The sequence below is a fragment of the Bos taurus genome, chromosome 10, assembly GCF_002263795.3.
Source record: "Bos taurus isolate L1 Dominette 01449 registration number 42190680 breed Hereford chromosome 10, ARS-UCD2.0, whole genome shotgun sequence".
Taxonomy (NCBI): Eukaryota; Metazoa; Chordata; class Mammalia; order Artiodactyla; family Bovidae; genus Bos; species Bos taurus.
In genome coordinates this window covers 89,961,568-89,980,287 of record NC_037337.1, presented here as the reverse complement: position 1 = coordinate 89,980,287, position 18,720 = coordinate 89,961,568, and the positions used below count along the sequence as shown (strand labels likewise).

The window sequence follows — 18,720 nt, the reverse complement described above, 5'->3', positions numbered from 1 at the left end:
AATCTTCTAGTAAAGAAATACCACCACTGTCAGAAACCAGAAATTGACATCAAAAACTTCATGCAGAAACAAGGAGAAGGTGTTTGTTGCTGTTGGGTTTTATCCTCAGTCTATTAAACAAGAGGTGAGCAGCTAACTTTCAAGAAACAAACGAAGAATTCAATCAAACCAATGAAAATCGGAAAAGAAAGGGAAGACAAGCCCAAACGGAGTGGCAGAGGGTACTTCATACGATACCTAAGTTAACCATGAGCTTGACACGCCCCCCATCGAGCTCCAAACGCAGGGTGTCAGCAGAGTCCCTGGAGGTGGTAGCCACCAGCAGCCCGTAAGCTCGCTGGGACATGAAGCGGAAGGACACGTCCTCTGCCTCGGTGTGCATGACCATGGGCATGATGATCTTCATGTACATGCTGCCGTCATAGCTCAGGATGGACGCCTCTGCAGAGAAGAAAGGAAGAGATGGTTAGGAGGAAGCATTTCAGCATTTGCCTTCACTTCCAGGGTAAGCAGGATAGTATGGAGATGCACCAACTTTGTAGACAGGTAGCTTGTGTTTGGGAGCTTCCCTGGTAGGTCAGTTGGTAAAGAATCCACCTGCATTGCAGGAGACCCCAGTTCAATCCCTGGGTTGGGAAGATCCCCTGGAGAAGGAAATGGCAACCCACTCCAGTACTCTTGCCTGGAAAATCCCATGGACAGAGGAGCCTGGCAGGCTGCAGTCCATAGGTCACAAAGAGGCGGGCACGACTGAGGAACTAACATGGGCTTGCATTTGCTCAATCTCCATTGCCACTTTTAAGCTAGATGCAGGCCCCTTAAATGCTGAGGGTCTATTTCCTCTTTTGCAAAGGACATCTGGTAGCCTTGGTCCCTGCTCTACCATGCTCACCGACTCGCCAATGGCATCAAATGAAGTAATGGATGTGAAGTCATTCTGCAGAAGTGAAAATATCCTCACAGATGGTAGTAATTGTAATTCTGGGCTTCCCTGGTGGCCCAGATGGTAAAGCATCTGCCCATAATGTGGGAGACCCGGGTTCGATCCCTGGGTTGGGGAGATCCCCTGAAGAAGGAAATGGCAACACACTCCAGTACTCTTGCCTGGAAAATCCTATGGACAGAGGAGCCTGGCAGGGCTACAGTCCATGGGGTCGCAAAGAGTCAGACACGACTGAGCGACTTCACTTTCTTTCTTACACTGTAGATACGACAAAGCCAAAGACACTAAACAAAGCCTGAGTCCTGTGAGCACTTCATGAAGAACCTGAGAGTAGGCGCAGTTTATAAGCACCGTAGCAAACACATACATACTTGCCAAGTGCTGCTGGGAAGAGAACAGCAGCATAGCCAGGCCTCAGAGCATCCCTAGTGGCCAGGCCTTGTGAGAGTCTGCTTGGCCCATTCAAAGAAGACTGATAAGAGCCAGGGCTAGAACAACAAAAGCTAAGGACAGCTTTGAAAACCAGCCATTTTATTTTTATTCCAGTAGTACCTTTATAAGAAAAGGAGCAGCTCACCTCTTTGCCAATCCAAACAACACTTTGGTTATGAGCCCTCCAGCCCCTCCAATATGTTAGCTCACTTAATGCCACAAGGTGGGTCTATTATTCCTACTTTCAAACAGAAAACCACAGCTCATGGTGGGGGATGGGTATTATCATCCCAAAGTCACATAGTCTAGATTTTAATCCAGTATATCCAATAGCAAGTCCAGGGCCTGTTCTGTAGCATCAAGTCGTTCAAAATGTGAATTTGTTGAATCATTCATTGAGCAAATATGTTTACAGAACACAGGACAAGAGCATCACTCACTTTCCCATGAAGCCAGTCATCACTGAGCTCCGTTTCTGGCATTGAAGCAGTCCTTATTAAATATTTGCTGTTGCTAAATATTTGCTGCTGCTGTTGCCGCTAAGTCGCTTCAGTCATGTCCAACTCTGTGCGACCCCACAGATGGCAGCCCACCAGGCTCCGCCATCCCTGGGATTCTCCAGGCAAGAACACTGGAGTGGGTTGCCATTTCCTTCTCCAATGCATGAAAGTGAAAGTGAAGTCAATCAGTAAGTGTCCGACTCTTCATGACCCCATGGACTGCAGCCTACCAGGCTCCTCTGTCCATGGGATTTTCCAGGCAAGAGTACTGGAGTGGGTTGCCAATATTTGCTACTTTCCTATATACACTGTCCCCTTGAGAAGGAACTGGTAACCCACTCCAGTATTCTTGCCTGGGAAAATCCCATGAGCAGAGGAGTTTGGCAGCCTACAGTCCTTGGGGTCGCAAAAGAGTCAGACACGACTGAGCACATGTGCACTATGGAGGGTACAAAAGGCGAAGCAAACAAGATCCCTGTCTTGAAGGCAGAAACAGTGCACACAAATAACTGAACTAGAATTTAAAAATGGCTAAATGGCCCAGCAAAGGTGCATCAATAAAGCCAGGCACATTCAGAAGACAGAGGCTATAGCACGCAGGTGAGTGGAGTACATGGGGTAGTCTGAAACTGGTCTTGGTAGATGGGTGGAGTTTTTAATGAAAAGTGATGCCATCAGATTTGATAGGTAGACAAAACAGTGTCTCCATATATAAAAAAGAAAGAAATAGGGGAATGCTCAGATAATAGCAAACTTCACCAGAAGCATCAAGCATATTTTGAGAATAGTTACACAAAGGTGCTTTGACATTACAATGAAATCAACAGATTTGGGTAGATACTGAGAAGTAAATGAATGATTAACAAAGAGATAAACATCTTCTGTCTTCCTGTATAAAAGGAACAGGAACAGATTGGTGAGACGAGGCAGACCACACAGAAGGTTCTCAAAATAGTCTGTGTCATCATCATACCCCCAACCTTACTTTCACAACACACAAGGTGCATGAAGAACAGTATAAATACACCTGTCATCCCTGGGAATCGACCATCACCCAGTAAAATCCGTGACATGCTAATAGCTGTATATTGCAATTTGCAAACTCTAAGGGTCACAAATAAAGGTGGGACAGTAACAGACACCATCAAACTGAAAACATATTTTGAAGATCTGCTCTTAGATGCGAAGGATAATCTAAATTTAACACACACTCTAGATGCGAAAGAAACTTCTATCTCCTGAAAGAGCAGAATCAAAAGATCAATAATGATCACTAAAATTTACTGAGCACTTAAACCATTTACTTGCGCTTTCTAAGACTTTACATGCATTAAGATGCATTCAATCCTCACAAGCACATCATGAAGAAGACACTATTATTATAGTTTATAGATACCAGGTCGCACATCTAACAAACGGCAAAGCTAGAAGTTAAATGCAGGCAGTCTGATCCTCATAGCTGTACACTTGATGATTCTGCCACATTTCGAGAGTTATACCAGAATCACACCCATGTTTCTTAGCACCCAAAGTACATCTATAATGCTTCATGGCAGAGTGTGGTATGCTTGTGTATTTGTGCATATATGTACATGTGTGCACAGACACATAAATGCCATTATTCAAAGTTGTATTTTATGACCATATAGAATTACATAAACAGAAATTTCTGTTTGTTTTTAAAGAAGTTCACTGAAACCTAGTATATTTTGTTATCACACAGTGCAGCATGTGGAATCTTAATTCCCCACCAGAGATCAAACCCGTGCCCCCTGTGGCGGAACTGCAGAGCCTTAAGCCCTGGACTGCCAGGGAAGTCCAATGATACAAATTTCTAAATGATATCTTGTTATACATTACTATGCACAATGCTCTGCGTGGCTTTATGATTATGCCACTGCTGCTAAGTCACTTCAGTCATGTCTAACTCTGTGTGACCCCATAGACGGCAGCCCACCAGGCTCCCCCGTTCCTGGGATTCTCCAGGCAAGAACACTGGAGTGGGTTGCCATTTCCTTCTCCAATGCATCAAAGTGAAAAGGGAAAGTGAAGTCGCTCAGTCGTGCGTGCTTCTTCACGACACCACAGATTGCAGCCCACCAGGCTCCTCCACCCATGGGATCCTCCAGGCAGGAGTACTGGAGTGGGGTGCCATTGCCATGAACACCATTAATTACTACTATGACTTTCTACTATAAATACCTACACTCAAGCACACTCCTTTTCAAGAGATGCGAAGGCATTTGGTGAGCCATGAAATGGTTGTTTGGATGCATTCAACTTTAGTAATTCCAAAATTAATGGCCAACTTGATCCCTCTAGATATATGCAGTGAGAGAATATGCATCTTTATGTCAATATTGGTAGTGTCGGAGAATAAACATAAGGTGAGTGTGTAGTTAAGCATCCAGTGGTACAAAATGAAGTATGGATCTCAGCGCATACCTTTGCGTGTATCTTGGTGAGTGTGTTCTAATTTAATATAGAAATCAGCTGAAAATAAATTTGCTTCAGAATTCATATTAACTTGCTCAAAATATTTCAAATAAAAGGGGTACATGAATGGAATACTAATTTGAGGGAAAATGAGTCTAAAGAAAGAACGCTATTTGATCTAAAGTCTATCAGCTTACTGAGTATTGAAAGACTTCATCATGAAATGCTGAGATAACAATACTTATACAGTTCTATTTTTTTCCTCTTTTCTGCTTTTATAACTTCCCTTTGTTTTAAGTGAATATTTAACATATTATGTTAATTTCTTTGATGATTCTTAACTATATAATTGGGCTTCCCAGTTGGCTCAGTGGTAAAGATTCTGTCTACCAATTCAGGAGATGTGGGTTTGATCCCTGGGTCAGGAAGATCGCCTGGAGAAGGAAATGTCAACCCACTCCAGTATGCTGGTCTGGGAAACCCAATGAACAGAAGAGCCGGGTGGGCTACAGTCTATGGGGTTGCAAAAGAGTTAGACTTGACTTAGTGTCAGACTTAACTAAGTCAGATTTAGCAGCAACAATTATATAATTAACTAATTAAAAGCTTCTTTCCTAGTGGTTGGTCTAGGGCTTACAACATAAATCTTAGTTTATGAGAATCTACTTCCCATTTATATGAACTTAATTCCAGAAAGACATAGAAATTTTACTCTTACATGCTCTCATCTATTCCTCCCTTCTGTGTTATTATTGTTATTCATGTGATGTCTATATGTGTTTCAAACTCAAAAATACATTGTTATACTTATTGCTTTATAAAAACTTCTGTCTTTTTACGAAGTGAAGCAATGAGTTCTCAGATATATTTATAGAGATTTTTAAAGTTAAGCTTATTTACCATCTCTGTCTCTCTTTCTTCTTGTGGATTCAAATGACACCATCTGGTGTCATTCCCTTTCTCCAGTATAGCTTCATTCATTTTTGTTTTATTGTCAAATATATTACAATTCTATATGTGATAGACCCAATAACACAATGTTATAGATTATTTTATGTAACTGCCTTTTAAATCAGTTAAAAGAAGAAAGAAAAAGATATGCTTAATTATACTTTTCATCACTACCAACACAGTTACCTTTATTGGAACTCTGTGTTTTGTTTTGTTTTTTTTTCCATGAAGATTCAAATTACTGTCTGCTGCCACTTTCTTTCAGTTTATAGAACTTCTTTTAGTACCTCTTATATGGCAAGTATACTAGCAATGAAGTCTCTGTTTTTTGTTTAACTGGATAGATCTTTATTTCACTTTCACTTTGGAAAGACAGATTTTTTTTTTTTTTTTTGACTATAGAATTCTTGGTTGTTGATATATGTCTTTCAGCACTTTTAATGTCAACTCACTGTCTTTGGGCTCCATTGCTTCTGAACAGACATCAGCTGTCATTCTTACTGTGATCCCTTGTATATGATGACTTGCTGTTTCATGATTTTCTTTTTGGGTTTCAACATTTCTATCATCATGAGTATGGATGTGAATGAATTTCTTTGCATTGATCCTATTTGAAGCTCACTAATGTATAAATAAAAAGAAAGTAGGGAAAACCACTAGACTATTAAGGTATGACCTAAATCAAATCCCTTATGATTATACAGTGGAAGTGAGAAATAGATTTAAGGGACTAGATCTGATAGATAGAGTGCCTGATGAACTATGGACGGAGGTTCATGACATTGTACAGGAGACAGGGATCAAGAGCATCCCCAAGAAAAAGAAATGCAAAAAAGCAAAATGGCTGTCTGGGGAGGCCTTACAAATAGCTGTGAAAAGAAGAGAAGCGAAAAGCAAAGGAGAAAAGGAAAGATACTCCCATTTGAAAGTAGAGTTCCAAAGAATAGCAAGGAGGGATAAGAAAACCTTCCTCAGTGATCAATGCAAAGAAATAGAGGAAAACAACAAAATGGGAAAGACTAGAGATCTCTTCAAAAAAATTAGAGATACCAAGGAAACATTTCATGAAAAGATGGGCTCGATAAAGGTCAGAATTGGTATGGACCTAACAGAAGCAGAAGATATTAAGAAGAGGTGGCAAGAATACACAGAAGAACTATACAAAAAAGATCTTCATGACCCAGATAATCATGATGGTGTGATCACTCACCTAGAGCCAGACATCCTGGAATGTAAAGTCAAGTGGGCCTTAGAAAGCATCACTACGAACAAAACTAGTGGAGGTGATGGAATCACAGTTGAGCTATTTCAAATCCTGAAAGATGATGCTGTGAAAGTACTACACTCAATATGCCAGCAAATGTGGAAAACTCAGCAGTGGCCACAGGAAAAGGTCAGTTTTCATTTCAATCCCAAAGAAAGGCAATGCCAAAGAATGCTCAAAATACCACACAATTGCACTCATCTCACAAGCTAGTAAAGCAATGCTCAAAATTCTCCAAGCCAGACTTCAGCAATACATGAACCATGAACTTCCAGATTTTCAAGCTGATTTTAGAAAAGGCAGAAGAACCAGAGATCAAATTGCCGACATCCACTGGATCATCGAAAAAGCAAGAGAGTTCCAGAAAAACATCTATTTCTGCTTTATTGACTATACCAAAGCCTTGGACTGTGTGGATCACAATCAACTGTGGAAAATTCTGAAAGAGATAGGAATACCAGACCACCTGACCTGCCTCTTGAGAAACCTATATGCAGGTCAGGAAGCAACAGTTAGAACTGGACATGGAACAACAGACTGGTTCCAGATAGGAAAAGGAGTACGTCAAGGCTGTATATTATCTCCCTGCTTATTTAACTTATATGCAGAGTACATCATGAGAAACCCTGGGCTGGATGAAGCACAAGCTGGAATCAAGATTGGCAGGAGAAATATCAATAACCTCAGATATGCAGATGACACCACCCTTATGGCAGAAAGAGGAACTAAAAAGCCTCTTGATGAAAGTGAAAGAGGAGAGTGAAAAAGTTGGCTTAAAGCTCAACATTCAGAAAACTAAAATTGTGCCTCTGGTCTTATCAGTTCATGGCAAATAGACTGGGAAATAGTGGAAACAGTGTCAGACTTTATTTCTTTGGGCTTCAAAATCACTGCAGATGGTGACTTCAGCCACAAAATTAAAAGACACTTACTCCTTGGAGGGAAAGTTATGACCAAACTAGGCAGCATATTAAAAAGCAGAGACATTACTTTGCCAACAAAGGTCTGTCTAATCAAGGCTATGGTTTTTCCAGTGGTCATATATGGATGTGAGAGTTGGACTGTGAAGAAGGCTGAGTGCCAAAGAATTGATGCTTTTGAACTGTGGCACTGGAGAAGACTCTTGAGAGTCCCTTGGACTGCAAGGAGATCCAACCAATCCATCCTAAAGGAGATAAGTTCTGGGTGTTCATTGGAAGGACTGGTGTTGAAGCTGAAACTCCAAATACTTTGGCCACCTCATGTGAAGAGCTGACTCAATGGAAAAGACTCTGATGCTGGGAAGGATTGGCGGCAGGAGAAGGGGACGACAAAGGATGAGATGGTTGGATGGCATCACTGACTCAATGGACGTGAGTTTGGGTAAACTCCGGAGTTGGTGATGGACAGGCAAGCCTGGTGGGCTGCAGATCATGGGGTCACAAAGAGTTGGACATGACTGAGAGACTGAACTGAACTGAATGTGTAAATTAATGTTTTTCCTCAAATTTGGGAAATTTTCAATCATCAATCCTCTAGATATCTTTTCTGTCTTATCTCCCTCTCACTTTTCCATGACTGCCATCATAGATATGTTGGTACACTTAATGATGTCCCATATTTATCTGATGCTCTTTTTCTTCAATTATTTTTCTTTCCTCTATTTAGACTTTATAATCTCTATTGAGTTATCTTCAACTTTGCAGATTCTTTAGTTAAGTTTGCTAACTCAAACTTACTGTTGAGCCCCTTAGTGAATTTTTCATTTGGATTACTGTACTTTTAGATAGTTAGAAAATACATGTAGATAGGGAGGGAGGGAGAGAAACAATCTCCAAACGAGGGAAATTTTGGAGTTGGAAAATATATAAATAAATACACATATAATTTTAATCTCTGTATTAACATTATCTATTTAATAAATCACTGTCATCTTAAATCTTGCACAGGCTCCCTTAATTCCCCAAATTCCCCTTGAACATATTTATAATAGCTTTGGTGTAGTTTGTCTGCTAAGCACAACATCTGAGCAGTTTCTATTGCCTGTATGTATCCCTGTATATGGCTCACACTTTCCCTTTCCTTTGTATGTTTCACGATTTTCTGTTGAAAACTGGACATTTTACATCACAGACTGTAGCCAGTGTGGACACTACTGCCCCCTCCTTGACTACCACCAGGGTTACTTCCTTCTCTTCGTCCATTAGTTTGTTTGTTCAATGACGTGTGTGTGTTAGTTGCTCAGCCCCCACGCACTGCAGCCCTCCAGGCTCCTCTGTCCGTGGGATTTTCTGGGCAAGAATACTGGAGTGGGTTGCTATTTCCATTTCCAGGGGAATCTTCCCAACCCAGGGACTGAACCCAGGTCTCCTGCATTGCAGGCAGATTCTCTACCATCTGAGCCACTGGCTAAACTAATTCTGTGACATATTTTCTCAGCAGTGTGAAGATTCTGATGTCCTTGTTCAGATATTTTTTTTTCCCTTTTTTATTTTTTAGCCTGTCTTCCTAGGTGTTTTTCTTGGGTCAGTGTAAGTCACTTACTGCTCAACTATTATACCTAAGCCCCCCTGGTCAGTTTTTTTTTTTATCCATTGTCTGTTGGATTTGTGTGACTTGGAGGCTGATTTCACAGTTCAGGAAGTTTAAGACTTTGTCTCATGTTCAGCCCGGGACTAGCACTTGGAAGCTGCCCCTCCTGTCAGTCTTGGGAACATGCACATTCCTCCGGCTAACCCCACCAAGGATAAATGTGGTTTTACCTTTAAGCCTAGTTCCCAAAGATTTTCCCCTGATGATAAACGTAGCTTATCATTCAGCCAGTTGAGAAGCTGTACTTAAGCCCCTTGAGCCAGTAGGCTCTTCCCCTTACTGATGGAGGTATATGTACTTTAGGAATACTTTCAAGTCCTTCCCATCTCCTCCTCTAATTAATCTGAGTGTTGCAAATATGCATAACCATCTAGACCCTCATGGCTTTCTCCACCTCTGATTCTTTTCACTAAACGTCTGGGTGGTCTGCCTTTTCACTCATTGCTACTAGTGTCATAAATCTATCTGTCCTTTCAGAATTGCTAGTGACCAAGATCACCACTATTTTCAAAAGTCCTTTACCCATGAACTTTTCTAAGCCTTGTTCTAAAGAGTCAGGAGAATAACATAATCAATACACATCTCAGTGTTAAATGCACTATATCTGATTTTCTTAGGTGCCATCATGCTATTTTTGAACTTTAGAGTTAGTTCTTTATATTAAGAACAAAATTTTGGTTTGAGATTTAGGTAATCTCTTTGTTGAAGTACCCTGTTTTTCTATTTCAGAGATTGAATTATCTTGTCTGTCCTCCATATCTCTTAGTTTTTTTTATGATGGATTTAATCTCTTTGACTTTTCATCAGCACTCACTGTGATGATCTGAGGCTTTTCCTTCTGTCAATACATCAATATTTAGCCATGTATCCTCTGCCCTCATGTTGTTACTAATTATTTCAATTAAGTTATGTGATCACATTTGGCTCTCAGATATGCCACATACAATCCCCTTTTCCATTCACTCTGTTTTGTACATTTTCTTCAAATTCTTAAGCTGTTGTTCGTTACCCATTCATGTCTGACTCTTCATGACCCCGTGGACTGCAGCACACCAAGCTTCTCTCTCCCTCACCATCTCCCAAAGTTTGCCCAAGTTCATGTCCATTGCATCGGTGATGCCATAGAGCTATCTCATCCTCTGATGCCCTCCTCTCCTTCTTCCCTCAATCTTTCCCAGCATCAGGGACTTTTCCAATGAGTTGGCTGTTTGCATCAGATGGCCAAAATATTTCAGTTTCAGCTTCAGCATCAGCCCTTACAACTGAGCATTCAGGGTTGATTTCCCACAAGATTGACTGGTTTGATCTCCTTGCCATCCAAGGGACTCTCAGGAGTCTTCTCCAGTACTACACATCAAAGGCATTTCAATTCTTAGGCACTCCACCTTCTTTACGGTCCAGCTCTCATAACTGTACATATAGCCTTGATTATACAGACCTTTGTCAGCAGAGTAATGTCTCTGCTTTTCAACACACTGTCTAGGTTTATCATAGCTTTCCTGCCAAGAAGCAAATGCCTTCTGATTTCATGGCTGCAGTCACCACCCACAGTGGTTTTGGAGCCCAAGAAAAGGACATCTGTCACTACTTCCACATTTCCCCTCTCTGTTTGCCATGAAGTAGTGGGGCCAGATGCCATGATCTTACTTTTTTTAATATTTAGTTTTAAGCCAGCCCTTTCACTCTCCTCCTTCACCCTCCTCAAGAGGCTGTTTAGTTCCTCTTCGCTTTCTGCCTTTAGAGTGGTAGCACCCACATATATGAGGTTGTTGCTGTTTCTCCCACCTGTCTTGATTCCAGCTTGTAACTCATCCAGCCTGGCATTTCTCACCATGTGCTCAGCATATAGATTAAACAAACAGGGTGAAAGCAGACAGCCCTGTCATACTTCTTTCTCAATCTTGAACCAATCAGTTGTTCCATACAAGGTTCTAACTGTTGCTTCTTGACCCACATACAGGTTTCTCAGGAAACAGGTAAGATGGTCTGGTATTCCCATCTCTTTAAGAGTTTTCCAGTTTATTAAGATTCATATAGTCAAAGGCTTTGGTGTAGTCAATGAAACAGAGGTAGATGTTTTTCCTGGAATTTCCTAGCTTTCTCTGTGACCCAGATAATGTTGGCACTTTGATCTCTGGTTCATCTTCTTTTTCTAAACCCAGCTTGGACATCTGGAAGTTCTTGGTTCGCATAATACTGAAACCTAGCATGCAAGACTTTAAGCATGACCTTACTAGCATGGGAGATGAATTCTTACAGGATTAATTAAGTTGTCTGACAATATTCTGCAGTGCAAATGAGCTACAGAGTATACAGCCTGTGAGAAATTTTTCTGCCCATGGGTTTGTTTTCTTCTAGATCAAATTCCTTCAGTTTTCTAAGCTATATCTATGTTTAAAAATCATATTTGCTGCTGTTTTGTATTTGCACTGTCTTATCATTGTCTTTCTTGCTCACACTCAGGTGGCTCTGTCCAGAGTTTCTGGTTGTTCAGAGATAGTTTCAGTAACTTAGTGCTTCTCAAAATCAAATACAGTTTAATGGCTTCATAATTTTAGTTCTATGTACTTTTTTTTTCCCCTGTAGGTTGAGAGATGGCAATGTGGAAGGAAGTGGATGGGAGAAATGGAAGGCTCAGTCAAGACTGTGTGTAACCATCATTTAGCTTGCAGGGCTGTGTGTCGTTTCTGAGGTTAATGTCCTGTACCACCTACTTGAAGAGCGCCTCCCAAGGCCGTGGTGGTGGGTGGTTGGGGGATGACACATTTCGACTTCTGATCCCTTTAGCCCTGGTGACTTCTCTCTTGATCCTCAGTCCTACTTTCTGTTTCGGCTACATGCATTTGCCTCCCACAGCCATTCCCATTATTCTTTAAAGGCAGGACCAGATAAGAACATCTGCTCAGTCTACTTCCTTCCCCCTAAAGGCATTTTAGAAAGACATCTCAACTATTTTATTTTTTATGATCTAAACAGTACTACACCTGAGGGCCATAAGCAGGGTTTGCAGCCTTATCATGGTTGACCATTTCTCTTGACTTGGCTTCAGAATCATTTCTCTTGCTCCTATTGTTTGAGATCTATGACACGGAGTTGAGCTTCTTTCGTTACTTGGAGCTAATGATGATTTGGCTAGTATACTCATTCCTGTTTAACTTGAAAGAGGGAGTTTATGGCAGGCAGCTTTCCCCTCCATCCTCCTAGAGCTTTTTCAAAATCAAATCATTACATCTAACACCAAAGAAACGATATGAAATAATCGAAGCAGCATTCTTTAGTATTATTATAGTATATATTGTTTTGATGTGATGAGGTCTTAAGAGGCAAAGTGAAGACTATAGGGAAAATAAACTGTAGGAAGTGAATGGTACAGAAGACCTTCTTGCTTACACATACTAGGAAGTGACACCACTTACATTTCCTATAGTCTTAAAGGAGAAAGCCAGACCGGTAGGCACAGATAGGGAAGAGATAAAACAAAAGTACTAGACAATACAATTGATGTGAGGCCACAGACAGATACAAGGGGCCCCTTGACATCAATACAGTCCTATAAATAATTAGCAAAATGTGCTTTCATGCAGTCGACTTCCCAGGTCTCACTTTGCACTTAGCATATCAAGCAGACTTCCTAGTACTACCCAGTGGCCCTTAAGCTGTCTACTGTAGAAAGAAAGTATGTTCATGGTCAGCCTTGTAAGCGAAGCGCCAATAAACCATCACCTTCCCCACCAGGTTCTCTTTTCATACCTTCAAGACCTCCTCCTGCTCACTCCTGCAGCGAATGGCCTCAAACACTCCCCAAGTATGTTTTATTCTAACAAAGCTTCCAAAATACACAGATTGCTTCCTCTCTAACCAAACTGGGCCGATCTTAAAAAGTGTGCAAATGTATGCGGGAATGCCTGCCAGGTTCTAATTCTGTATTTTGCAGCAGCAGGAGCAACACAAATCTCTAGCTCTGAGCAGACCCAACAATAGCCGATAGTTCCAGGGAACCATAACTGTTACGAGGTGATCTCCTCCCTCTGGAGGACAAGGCTGAGAAGAACTAAGTTTTCACATTCTCGACATCATGCTGCCATTATAGATAGTCCAATGGCCTTCCCATCCCCAAACAATTAAAGCACCCTAAAGCCATGACAGAAAATGTGATGGAGGTTTTCTACTTTAAGAAAAGCAAGCAGGTATATCTACATATTTTAGAATTCAAAAATAAAAAAAAAGAAATCCTGGTTTGTAGGATGCATAATTTCAAGAAAATGTTCCTTTGCTCAGAGAATTCATGTAGCTTTATCTTAAAATTTCCCACTGAATTCAAAATGTGACTTAATTTATAAAAATTTAACATAACACAAATCTTCAAAAGAACTATAGCCACTGCTTGCAGTAATATTCGCTCATTCATTCAATGACTAATATCTAACGTGCGCCAGATAGTGTGCTAAAATGGGGGTGACAGGATCACAAATAACGTGAGTTACAGACACAAACAGGTAAACTGTCACACTACAGAATGGAGAAACCTCATGTTCACAGCAGCACTGTTCACAACAGCCCAGACGCAGGAGCCACCTAGATATCCATCAGTGATGAATGGATAAAGAAGATGTGGTACATACGCACAATGGAATATTACTCAGCCATAAAAAGGAACCGAACTGGGCAATCTGCAGAGACGCAGATGGACTTAGAGCCTGCCATACAGAGTGCAGTAAGACAGAAAGGGAAAAAACAAATGTCTTATACTAATGCATACATGTGGAATTTGGAAAAAAATTCTACAGATGATCTTATTTGCAATGCAGAAACAGAGATACAGATACAGAGAATAAATATATGGATACCAAGGGGTAAAGGGGAGGTAGTGGGAGGAACTGGGAGACTAGGATTGATTCATATGCACTATTGATACTGCGTATAAAACAGATAACTAATGAGAACATTCTGGTTAGCACAGGTAACTCTCTCTCTCTCTCTCTCTCTCTCTATATATATATGGCCGATCCATCCTGTTGAGCAGTCGAAACCAACAAAACATTGTAAAGTGACTATACTCCAAATCAACACAACATAGTAAAGCAATTATTCTCCAATTAAAACATAAATCATTTCTTTTAGAGATTTACATTTTAAGATAAAGATAAAAAATTAATTTGAAACAAAAAAAATAATGAACAAAGTGTTGTGGGAATTTAGCCCTTGTGTCTATAGCTTTACCTAGCATCATTAGGGAGGGAGTATATCACTTAGGTTTCAAGAATGAGAAAGAGTGAACCACAAAGGGAGGAATTAAAAGGCATTCCAGCTGAGGGAACATACATACAGGTGCAAAGCAGATAAAGGCATGTAATGAAATCATATTAAACACACTGCTTGACATAGCATCTGTTAAATGGTAATTATAATGCAGCAAACTCAAGAGTCAGGAGGAACTCAACATGCCTCAAGTAGAACAGGATTTCTCAACAGTGATAATACTGAACCAGATGTTGTGGAAGTTGGCCTGTGCATTGGAGGATGCTTAGCAGTGGCCCTGGCCTGCACCCACTAGATGCCGGCAGCAGTCTGTCTAGTCAAGACAAACCAAAGTATCTCCAGACATTGCCAAAAGCCTCTTGGAGGAAAAATCGGCACCTGCCCCGGCCCCCACCCAGTGAGAACCACATTGATTCCATATGGGCTAGAGGATATGGATTGGAATGGCAAAGTTAAGACTGAAGGGAGATAGAGAGGGTCTATCCTAGCAGAGCAAATAACCACACTTACGAAGTTCGGATGTTAGTCAACAGAGATGACTTTTAGGATAGAAGCGATCTGATAGGACTTGCTTTTTAGGCTAACTGTGGTGATGCAGGGAAGGCAGGATGGTGTGGTGAGAGACTAGATGCAATCTTACTTAATTTTCCTCCAGATACCACTGCCATTGCTTTATTTTGCGAGCATATTATGAAATTTCAAAACACGGTATTTATAAATGATGGTGGTGTGTTTCTCAGAATTGATCTGACTCTGAGTCAATTCAACAAAGCTCTATTGTGCAGGACTATAATTGCACATACATAATTATACCTATGGGCTTCCCCAGTAGCTCAGTGGTAAAGAATCCGCCTGCCAATAAATGCAGGAGACTCGGGTTCCATCCCTAGGTTGGGAAGGTCCCCTGGAGAAGGGAATGGCATCCCACTCCAGGATGCTTGTCTGGGAAATCCCATGGACAGCAGAGCCTGGTGGGCTACAGTCCATGGGGTCACAAAAGAGTCGGACACCACTTAGTGATGAAACAACAGCAATTACACCTTTTCAAAATCATTTTTCAGTGGGCTGTCACTATGAGCATGTAAGCCTGGAGTTAAAAAACCTGGGTAGAATCCTAGATCTGAAAGTTACTTTTTTTTATTTTTTGTCTGTGCTGGCATGTGAGATAATCTTAGGTCCCTGACCAAGGATCAAATCCAGGCCCCCTTGCTTTAGAAGCACAGAGTCTTAACCACTGGACCACCAGCGAAGTCCTAGATCTGCAAGTTATTTCACAGTGAAACATTTTTGAGCTTCAGTTTCCACATCTGTAACATATATAATAACAAACTGAATCAGCCAGGATACTAAGAGGAAACAGATGCCCCACTCAAATTAGGTCATTTGATGAAGGTTTAATAAAGGTATGAAGGTTTTATTAAGGTAGAGACAGGGAAGAATGAACCCTCCAGAGGTAATATGGTATTCAGGGTTATTAAAAGCAAACCCCAATTACTATTTTGACTACCCTAAGGCCTGACAGAGCAAGGGGAAAGTCAGTTGCCAGAATCCTGATGCAGGAGGGGTAGAAGGAAAGAACAAGGGTGCACTGAGTGCCTCACAAGACAGTGGGCTTACATCAGGGGCACAGCAGTGGGTGATCGTGTCAGAGGGGCAGAGGTAAGAAAGTAACTATTTGGATCTCATTCTCATCATTTCTCCTCATCTTTACTGCCTGCTTTCCATTGGGCAAACTCAACCAGAATAGATGGTTAAGAGAGGCTGTTAATGTCGTCCCTTATAGGGTACCTTCCAGGGTACAAAGCCCAGTGGGAAAGTATGGTGGAGATGGGAGAATGGATCCAGGGTTTCAAAGAAAAGCTACTCATCACAAAGGGGTGGCCACTACTAATTGATCCAGACATCTGATATTAACAGGTCCTCAATGAATGTTACATGCATATGTGCATGCACATGTGTTTTAATTTCCCTAAAGTCTAGAGATGACCCATTGCTCTCACATGTGCATACTTCCATATCAGAGGCAGCGCTAACCAGCAGAAAGAGCCTAGGGGTCCAGAAGCCAACATTCCATCCTAGCTCCACGTCTCATGGGCATGCAGCCTTAGGAAAGTCACACATTCTCAGACTTCCCTTTTCCTTTATGTAAATCTTCAAGCATTTCCAAAAATCATATAAGAAAATACATTTTAAAGAGCTCCATGAAGTGTAGTTCAGTTCAGTCACTCAGTCATGTCCAACTCTTTGTGACCCCAAGCACGCAAGGCTTCCCTTGTAAGTAAAGAGCTAAATATAGTGCTTTACTAATCTTTCTCTTTATTACACAGTCTACTTTGGCTAAATACAGAAATAAGGTAGACATTCTGCCTTCCTTTGATCTCAGATTCCCTATACAATGGGTCTACTTTCTTTTTAATATATGTTATTTATTGGCTCTTCATTGATGCACACAGGCTTTCTCTAGTTGCGTCGAGCGGGGACTGTTCTTTGTTGCAATGTTCAGGACTCTCGTTGCAGTGACTTCTCTTGTTTCAGAGCATGGGCTGTAGGCATGCAGGCCTCAGCAGCTGCAGCTCACAGACTAGTGGGCTCAGTAGTTGCAGCACATGGGCTTCCACAGCATGTGGGATCTTCCCAGCCTAGGAATTGAACTGGTGTCCCCTGTATGGCAAGGCAGATTCTTAACTAACAGGACCATCAGGGAAGCCCAGGTCCACTTTCATAATAATGGTAGAGACTGCATTCAAGAACCCCCGAGTTCTGTATTAGTTACTGTATTAGTTACAGTATTAGTTACTGTAGATAATAAGCATGGTTCATAACAGTCATAGGCAGACTATGTTCAGTGATTGAACCTGCCATCCAGCTATGCTTTCCATCCTGAAAATCAGACAGCTCTATTTCTGTAGATTTTCATCTTTGCCCAAAGCTTGTAGCCTCCCTCTCTCATATTCTTCCTGTTAGTATTCCAGAGAATACATCTGCTCTCTCGTCATCACTAGTGATATTTGGTTACTAAAAATATGAATAAAAAAATTTCACCTGTGATCCATCAGTGGGGATGACTGATTTGCAGGCATGGGATGGATCTGTATACTTATCATGTTTAGTTTATCTAGAACAATGTTAGACAACAGTGTTGAGCAGACACAGTTAAGTGATTAACGGCCAACTTGCATGCATGTCCTTGCTGTGTTTCTCAGGCTAGCTTTGGTGTTTTCATTTCCAATTAACTGGGTTGAAGCTGCAGAGAACTGTTCCGCTCACAGGTCTGGCTCACTGGAGTGTGACTGCTCCATTACTGCCTAAAGTCAGACCAGAGGAACCAGTTTTTCAGGGCAGCAAAAGAGAAGACACTTTCTACCTGTCAACTGTTCTGTAATGAACCAACTCAACAAACATCAGTTATGTATGGAAATTTGTAAGTTGATACTGAGACAGTATTTCAACAAGAACCAAAGTCAAATTGGCTAGGACTATAAAATACATCTCAAAGAGTCAAACCAGTGAAATTTTCAGAAGTCTAATTAACTGATTAAAGTAGAATCAGTCTCTTGTGATTTTATCAGAAAAAAAGAGCACAGAAGTTATAAGATTATTCCTTTGAATTGCACAAAATTTAGAGTCAGAAACTTAAATTTACCTGCATTCAAATCTTAATTTCAAAACTGAGGAAACTGAAGCAATATTGAAAAGCTTTGCCTTTTTTTCTTAAAAAGCTCATTCATAACCTTATTTTTTTCCCCTGTTTGGGACTCTATTTCCAAAATGAGACTGTACAAAATTAGCAATGATCTGAAAGAGTTGAATCAATAGACACACGTGTGTGTGTGTGTGTGTATTTAAATACTTGATCTGTTGAAGCACCTGGTTGACAGTACTGTTGACAACTATATATGATACGCATATATCATATGTATATAGTGGTGCATGCTTAGTCTCTCAGTCGTGTCAGACTCTTTGCAACCCCAAGCACTGTTGCCAGGGTCCTTTGTCCATGGGATTCTCCAGGTAAGGAGAGTGGAGTGGGTAGCCATTTCCTTTCCCAAGCAATCTTCCCAACCCAGGGATCGAACCCAGGTCTCCTGTATTGCAGGTGGATTCTTTACTGTCTGAGCCACCAAGGAAGTCCTATGTATATAGGATATATATATATATATGACATATATGACATACATACAAGCTATTATACTTCCAACACTACTTAAGCAGAGTTATCTACATAATGGAAATACAAAAGAACTGTGCAATGATGACACCCAGTTTACAATGATGACATGTGCATGCTAACTTGCTCAGCTGTGTCTGATTCTTTGTGACCCGATGGACTGTAGCCCACCAGGCTTCTCTGTCCATGGGAGTCT

The 18,720-nt window shown here is 41.0% G+C and overlaps 1 protein-coding gene across 9 annotated transcripts in view; it reads right to left on the bottom strand.

Moving 5' to 3' along the window:
* The window catches only part of NRXN3 (neurexin 3), a 1,815,083-nt gene that overhangs the window by 1,122,123 nt on the left and 674,240 nt on the right, over window positions 1-18,720 (bottom strand). For all 9 annotated transcript variants that reach the window (XM_059890636.1, XM_059890635.1, XM_059890634.1 and 6 more), the window contains exon 9: window positions 238-441. In XM_059890636.1, coding sequence (XP_059746619.1) covers window positions 238-441 — 204 coding nt within the window. The remainder of the gene's footprint in view (window positions 1-237; window positions 442-18,720) is intronic.